At 38.0% G+C, this 7,824-nt stretch overlaps 2 protein-coding genes across 4 annotated transcripts; both read right to left on the reverse strand.

Annotated features, from left to right (window-relative positions):
- Positions 1-47: 47 nt before the first annotated feature.
- LOC112284053 (uncharacterized) lies at positions 48-2,235 on the reverse strand. Of its 3 annotated transcripts, none has more exons than XM_024523560.3 (5): positions 1,802-2,235; positions 1,357-1,679; positions 1,085-1,249; positions 762-834; positions 48-633 (listed from the first exon to the last, which is right to left on the reverse strand). In XM_024523560.3, the coding sequence occupies exons 2-5, from the start codon at positions 1,600-1,602 to the stop codon at positions 629-631; spliced, it is 489 nt and encodes a 162-aa protein (XP_024379328.1). In that variant the 5' UTR covers positions 1,603-1,679; positions 1,802-2,235; the 3' UTR covers positions 48-628. The 3 variants fall into 3 exon arrangements, with proteins under 3 accessions (XP_024379328.1, XP_024379329.1, XP_024379327.1); XM_024523561.3 differs by having other exon boundaries at positions 1,887-2,234; XM_024523559.3 differs by having other exon boundaries at positions 1,849-2,233.
- A 2,379-nt stretch (positions 2,236-4,614) lies between these two features.
- LOC112283386 (uncharacterized) lies at positions 4,615-6,424 on the reverse strand. Its single transcript, XM_024522005.3, has 4 exons — positions 6,257-6,424; positions 5,691-5,986; positions 5,026-5,128; positions 4,615-4,901 (listed from the first exon to the last, which is right to left on the reverse strand). The coding sequence occupies exons 2-3, from the start codon at positions 5,949-5,951 to the stop codon at positions 5,045-5,047; spliced, it is 345 nt and encodes a 114-aa protein (XP_024377773.1). The 5' UTR covers positions 5,952-5,986; positions 6,257-6,424; the 3' UTR covers positions 4,615-4,901; positions 5,026-5,044.
- Positions 6,425-7,824: the final 1,400 nt, after the last annotated feature.

Genomic DNA, 7,824 nt, shown 5'->3' on the forward strand with positions numbered 1-7,824 from the left:
ATAGCAATATCAATCAGAAATGAAAAAAATAATGCCACTTCAAAAAATTCAACACTGAAAAATATCAAGTCACATTATTATTACTGGTCAACACTACATGTGGCAACCCAAATTTTTTTACCAATGTTTCCAAATCATTCTTTAAAAGTCTTCATAAACATGCATTTTATCAATCTTTTATGTAAACACTACAAGCCATCAACCCAATTTTGAACCCCATTTTGAAGTCCCATTTATCCACTTCAACGGAAGTGCATGACAGTAACTCCCGTCCCTTGGAAGTCGAAGCTCTCATCGAGCACTGTGGTACCCAAAATAAGTAAAATTGTGCAACGGTCGATCTCAAACAATGGAACATGAGCTTGACCATGTTTCCAATTCACACACCATCAATGGCAAGGTGACTGATTAGTTCAGATAACAGCCATCAAAAGCTGAGAAGATCCCGAGTGGTAAAGTCTTTGAAGGGCTGCAACAACGTTGGTTACTGATAATGATATGAAGTATTGAAGGTGGATGATGCTCCATTTGGATCTCAATCCGTTTCAGGAGTCTCTGAGTTACGAGAGCACATCTTGAGTTGCCAACCCAACGATTAGCATTCTGTCGACTTCCGGTTCTGACATCCTCAATCTGGTCACAACCAAAGACAATGCATGTGTGAGCTCAGAATCTACTCAACACAATCATCTCAAGAGTTGGAACATAAGAAGCCTTAGAGAAAGGAATCAGCACTGCCTTGAAGTTGGACTAGCAGTTACCTTGTCTTCTTGAGCTTGCGCTCTCAGTTTCTTCAGTGATTCTGTCCAGCGTGCTACCTGTTATTTGCACCGCCTATTCATGCCCAAAACCAGGTATTGAGTTCTGAACAACTGGGGAGCCCCTGGCCATGTCAAAGTAATGACAGCTTCCTTGGGCTCCTGCCGATGTTACTAAGTATTTCGAATTGGAGTATTTTAGGTTTTTGGAGTGGCAGAGGCTTGTTTCATTGCCAGATGTGGTTCGTGCACTTCGTGCACTTGAGATGTGTGGTGCTAGTGAGAATATTGGCGGATTTTGCCGTGGACAGAAGTTAGGGTTTCACCTTGACAGGCTTCGTTTGTGTACTAATCTGTCCAGCATGCATGTCGCGCTGGTCTTCTTCCAAGTTTTTGAAGAGATTGCGCCGTGAGTCATCTGCACTCCTGCTGGTAGCGCATGCGCGCTGAGCCGTCTTCTGATCTTCCTCCTCTTCCTTCGTCAAGGCTTTCTGTAGAACCAATCAGCATCTCTTGAACAGTGAGTCAGGTTCATGGCACTCTCTGCCCCGAAATTGGATTTAGGGTTTGATTTTGCAATGCAGGGGAGATTCTAAACCTGGATACGTTTTCTTCGATTGTCCTCCTTTTGGATGAGTTTCAGCAACCACTCCTCCTCTGCCTTCCTCTGCTTGGCCAGCCTCGCTCTTTGCTCCTCCTCTACCTTCCGGAAGGCCTGCTTACTGGTGGGTCCATTAGGCACCACTTTTTTTACCTCAGCCTCCTTGCTTGCAACCCCATTTGCCACTGCCCTCTTCACCTCGATCTCTCTGATCGTTGCACCAGTCCCTTTCTTGTCTGCCATCTATGGTCCAATATGCTCAAGTCAATGTGATGTTCCCCTTCAACGTTTGCCTCCGCGGCATATTTCCTGCTCACTTTCTGCTCATTCCCATAATGCATACAGCCCACGAAATGAGGTGGAAAGAATAAGAGAATCAGAAAACCGTAGAGAATGAAGGTAGGCCTAAGTTTTCTTTCTTTATTTCTTTATTTTCACTTACTTAATTTGAAAACAAAGTTCAATTCCTGTTTTCCCGATTCTACGCACCCAATAATACCAAGCACCAGAAGATTGGTGCAACATACGCTTTTGGTGACTTGGCGTTGTGGAGATGGCGAAGGATGGGATTGGCATGAGCGGCAGGTAGTGAAAAATTCCCCACATATCACATCAAATTCTGTTTGAGACCCACTGAATACTATTTGGGGCTGAACAGGTAGGACGGTTCAGATCTTCCATGCTTCATCACAATCGGGCGCTCAACCCACCCAGGCTCTCTCTCTCACTTTTCTCACTTACCCACCTTGGAAGGGGCTCCTGCTCTTGGCTACATGGTGAATAGCACCAGGCCCATCTGTGAAACCAACCCACTTGCGGACACCAAATGGCACGCTAGAGGCAGACAAATGTGTCAAAAGAGAGCATCAAATGTGTTATTGTCTGTTGTCCAAAAGTTTGTCGAAGACAAAAACGTGCTCTTCTTGTGACATAGAAGACTTTAAAATAATGTCGAAATACTGTAAACCATGTCATCCCCTGAACCAACCCATAGACCTTACTTAAACCACCCTTGCGCAAAACCACCCGTTTTTCTTGTGAAAGATTTTAAATACACTCCAAATACATTCCAAACCCACCTATGATCAACAAACTTTATAAGGATGAAAGGTGCAGTTTAGTGTGATTTAGCATTTATGTCCAAATGTTACTTAGATTTAATTGACATTACCATGGTTCACAACAACATTCATGGCTAAAGTAGATTATTTGTTAGATTGATACTTGGTAATTTTTAAATATTCACTTTAAAGACAATATTATGATATTTATAAAAATAAATTTTATTATGTCAAAGTATCATAGATATATTTATTTCAATATTTATTTAGGTAATCTAAATAGGTAGAAATATATAGAACTAGATAAATTTGATACTAAATTGCACCTTTCATTCTTATAAAGTTTGTTGATCATAGGTGGGTTTGGAATGTATTTGGAGTGTATTTAAAATCTTTCACAAGAAAAACGGGTGGTTTTGCGCAAGGGTGGTTTAAGTAAGGTCTATGGGTTGGTTCAAGGGGATGACATGGTTTATAATATCTTGTAAAGAAGCATCATAGATTTTCTTTTATATGTGTTTATAGGTGTTTGATAGGTTGAAAATTTAATCAACAAGTCAACCAAATGTTGCTTATGTTGGCCACTTATAGTACAAGTTGGATATGTAGTACACATAGAAGGAACTTGCTTTAGAAATTAGACATGTGTCTTACAAGTTGAATACATGGAGGTCACATAGAACATTGCCACATAGCTTCTAGTTAGATAATATATATAGAAGCCATAGTAAGACCTTCCTTATTCTTATCAATTCCTTTCTTGCTTCAAGTCTAGTTTCAAGAGTCTTTAGTTTTTTAGTCCTTGACAATAACTATTATAGTTTTTTTTTTTTTTTTTTTTTTTTTTTTTTAAATGTATACACTTTATTGTGTAAAATAACACAAGAATAGTAATCACTAATTAATCTTACAAAAACTTATATTTATTTGATTTAAGATGAATCATTTTAAAATGCTTCATCATATAATTCAAACTTATTTCATATTAGGATTAAATAAGAAAAACTACTTCTAAAGTCAACCACAAAAAATTAATTCAATAGCAAATGTATCTACAAACGAAGAATTTGAGCAATTCCAAATGTTTTTTATATATTAATTTACTAGAATTTTCCAAAGACAATGAATTCAAGTAATGATACATTACCTCTATACAATTTATCACATAAATATTAAAAATACTAAATAAAGATTATAACTATAGTGTTTATGCAACATTCCAATCTAAAAAATTGACATTGTCCAAAATTCTTATTTATCACTTACAATATAATTCTTTTTTTTTTATTTTTAAATCTTATAATATATATTTAAAAATAAAACTTATTTATGATTCCAAAGATGACATTTATCTACAATATTGGATTTGAAATGTATACACAACACATCAAAAACCACCTATACAACCACAATACTACAATTGTATAAAATTGAGAATTTGGGCAACAAAAAAGACCTTGGGTGGAGCAGATAAATATTTTTTCTCACTACATTTCTAGGACTTCTTTACAAAACAGAACTGGACAGTGCTAGGATTGGTATGTGAATCATGCAAATATTGTTCTGATTAGAATCAAAGAATAAACGACGTTAACTGAAGGAGCAGAAAGGAGCACTATACCAAGAAGATGGAATAGTTATAATCTTGTAACTTAAGATTTGAAACCCTTGGACTGCACGTAAACCAGCAAAGAAAGTTACTGTCTTTCAAAATGGAAAAGAATGTTGGTTATCTTGAGACATAAGGGCAGCAGCAGAACCATTTCTTGCGGTTAAAATAAACTTCTGGGTTAACGATTCTGGTGGTTGGTAGTAAAAATCAAAAAGTATTTGCGTAGCTGCAAATAATAGTTCATCTGGTGATGTTGGCGTGTGTGTGTGTGTATATCTGTAGTAGAGAGAGAGAGAGGAAGATAGATATTAACTGCCGACATGTTCATTTCAGAATTTAGGCAGCACAGAACTTGGTCAGTGCAGAATTTTACCACTCACTGCACTAAGAGAGGTCATTTAAATGTGCATCTTAGTATGTTGAATTGTAAATTGTCGATCCATTTCAGAAAAAAATGATTCATTACCTTCCACACGAGGGTGTTCCCTCAGAATTTGTCTTACGGGCTTGGCTTGAGGAAGCTTTTCAACAAAACTGAGAAAGGTGATACGGCAGAAGGAGTCCATCTCACTCAGAGTGTACTTTCAGGGGTGTAAACGTGCATGCAGACTTTATTCAGAAATTAAAAGAAATCTGCTGCCAATGAGCATGACCTACTATCCCACTTCTACTCCTGCAGTTGGTGCATCCGGCTTATGCAAGCACTAACTGTTATGAAGCAAATTTCGCTTCAATCCTCCAGATAGCAACACACTAACTACATTTCCGTGACAACCAGACAGCTTCTAAACACTTTCCACCAATGTTGATGCCCGTCCGTCCTCTGCTGCTTCCAGTCAACTCAGTTTGAGCTATACAATAAAACATGACTGCGTTGAAACATCGGCACAGAGTTAACGCCATGCGAAATTAAGAGTAACGGAAAACAATAATAAACAAATGAAAAGTAACACAAATAAAAAACATGAATAGTGAAGAGGAAGAAGAATGGACCTTTTGAAAATAGGCTTGCCTAATGGTTTTGATCAACAGTTGTACTCTGTGGTTTTGCGTCTGGATTGATGGGTTTATCAAATCCTGGCATCAACTTACTGCCCTGCGGTAATCACAAGGTTTGTTGTCTAGTAAATGCCGAGTCAATTTGGCAGCATTACATTGCCTACTCAAATACGTAATATGACCAAACGTTTCTAATGAGTGCAGGCAACATAGATACGAGGAATCATAAAACATAATTACGTAATCATTTGTCAAACTTCTTCATCGGAGTCTGCAACACTTTGCCATAATCAACAATGGCAAAAGTGTACAGTGAAGAAACACTGAATCATGTGATATTTGAACCTTAGACAGGCAGTGATCTCACAGGAAAAAATAGCAAATGCACTGTCATGTTCTTTTGAAGTTAATTTTAATCATAGTTTGTTCACCTATAAAAAATACTTAGCTTATAATCACATGTGAGAGAGGTTATAAGTAACCATGACATAAATATGAGAAGCCAGGTCAGCAACATGCATCAGTGCACCAGCTACACATTCTGTTCTAGGAGATAAACTGGAAGAAAGACCACTTAGGTTCCAGCAGCTCAAGCCAGTGTAAAATGGACAGAATTGACGACAACATCTAATTACATAAAGTTCAAATTCTAAACCCACCTGAAGGCCTTCAGGCTCCTCCGATACCTCGGCCACTTTCTTCTTTGTAATCTCCTTAGGCTCCGCGATATGTATATCACCGGCACGTCTGTCGTCAGGGGCATTCCCTCGCGTTGCAGGGTCATTTTCAGCGCCTTTTACCGGCCCCACTCCCCGAGCTGCGTCCACATTGCTGTATCTCACAGCGCCTACGGCTTGCCTCGGCATTAAAGAAAAAACTCTGCCCCAGGTTGTGCAAACTCTAATTACGACCCCTGCCATAGCTGCAAAGCCCTAAAACTCCAATTGAAGCGTATCTGCACTCACCGAACAGCACACCAACCTCAAAATCTCACCATTTCATCCAACATAGTCTCATAAGGATTCTTCCTCTACATCAATCTTGGTCAAGAATCACAGTCATATTTCCCCGCACAATGCCATCTGCATAAAAGCTATTCCACATCCAAGATACAAGACACTGCGCTGCTCGCGAAGTGGATAGATCCATAACCGCGAAAGCAATTTCTGCCACGGAAATCCACCCACAGCATGCACAAAAGAACGTGCTCAAATTCACCACATACCGCTGGTCACCACACACACCCAGCTCCGACTAGCTCAACTTGCAGATGAGAAAACCGACTTGTAAGTCTGCGAAACGCCGAGATTTGTTCCGAAATTGTGCGCGATGCGATTAGGAAGGCGTGGTGTGAAACTCAACTGCTAGAAAAGTGGAAGAGGATTCAGGGCAGGAACGTTGATTGAATGGGCAGAGACGGAGAGACTTCAGAAAGTGGTCCCGGAGAACGGCACCGACGAAAAGCGGCGACACTTGGCGAGTGAGTTGTCACCCACGTGGACTACGCCAAGTGGCGGTAGGACAAGAGCTTCAGCTGAGGTGGCAAGCGTGGAGGAACCTCGTGCCGTTAAGAACAGCCACGTGTGAACCTCTATTTCTCACACTGAATTAGTAGTATATGGTTAAGCTTGTACACAATTCTTTCTTCATTATATTATGAGAAATTCAATATCATGCATCCATATTTGCCTTTGGGTTGAGTATTTTGGAATAGGTTTATTTCAAAATAAAGATATATATATATATATTGAGTGTTGTCACTTCCATGTCATATCACACAGTTAGAATGCATTGTTTTTTTGGAAAGTAGATATAAATTTTTTTAGTCTGATGCCTGATTCACCCTTGCACAGGGTTTACTCCTGCTGTTCCAAAAGAATCAAAATAAAATAAAAACAGGAGACTCTATTAACTCAATTTATTAAAAAAAGAAAAAACAGACTGTGTGTGTGTGTGTGAATATATATAAACATATAAAAGGATTACCAAATAGAACGGAGGACACAATTCTGTTATTATATAGATATATGCACATGATTGCCTTGATTGCAAACCTTAAATATGGATTTTATTTATTGAAGTTGCGTGAGTTGCTTTTGAAACTCCAATCGGTTTGGTCCCTGTGTTATGTAGAATAAACATTTCAAAATGTTATGGTCGCGTACATACATATATACATACAATGAAAGTTTATGATGATAATATTTCAGAATTCTTCAAGATTCAAAAATGTTAGTTGAATGGTTGTATTATTTGTGATAAATAAGGATAACTGTAAGCATTCTCTTTCCAACATTAACGAGTAATTTTTTGTAGTGACGTATTGTAAAACATTTGAATTACCAAGATTAACAGTGCAGGACAGCCAGCCTGGAATTCCTAAATTTATATATATCTTTTAACAGCTTCTGCTATGGCAAACATCATCAATTTTGAAAAATTTAAACAATCCAAACAATAGTATGTGTTGGAATTTATTTCCTTGTATAAACATTCCATGGTTTTTACAGCATAATCAAAGTTTTAAAAATATCCAAGTACCCTTAGATAGATGATTTAAATTAATCCATGGAATATCTACATGTCGACTGGCTGTTAATTAAAAATATAAGTGGATGATCATTCAAGCACAAACATGCTATTTAAGTCATAATTTTTTATCACATGTTTTGAATTTTGAGTTGTTGTTTCAAATAATTCAAATTTAAACTTTACATTGAAGAAAGAAAGAAAGAAAGAAGTCATAACACGGGTTAATTTGGTTGTGTGTGACTCGAAAGACCTGACAATTAA

This window comes from Physcomitrium patens, chromosome 6 (genome assembly GCF_059467195.1).
Source record: "Physcomitrium patens ecotype Gransden chromosome 6, ASM5946719v1, whole genome shotgun sequence".
NCBI classification, from domain to species: domain Eukaryota; kingdom Viridiplantae; phylum Streptophyta; class Bryopsida; order Funariales; family Funariaceae; genus Physcomitrium; species Physcomitrium patens.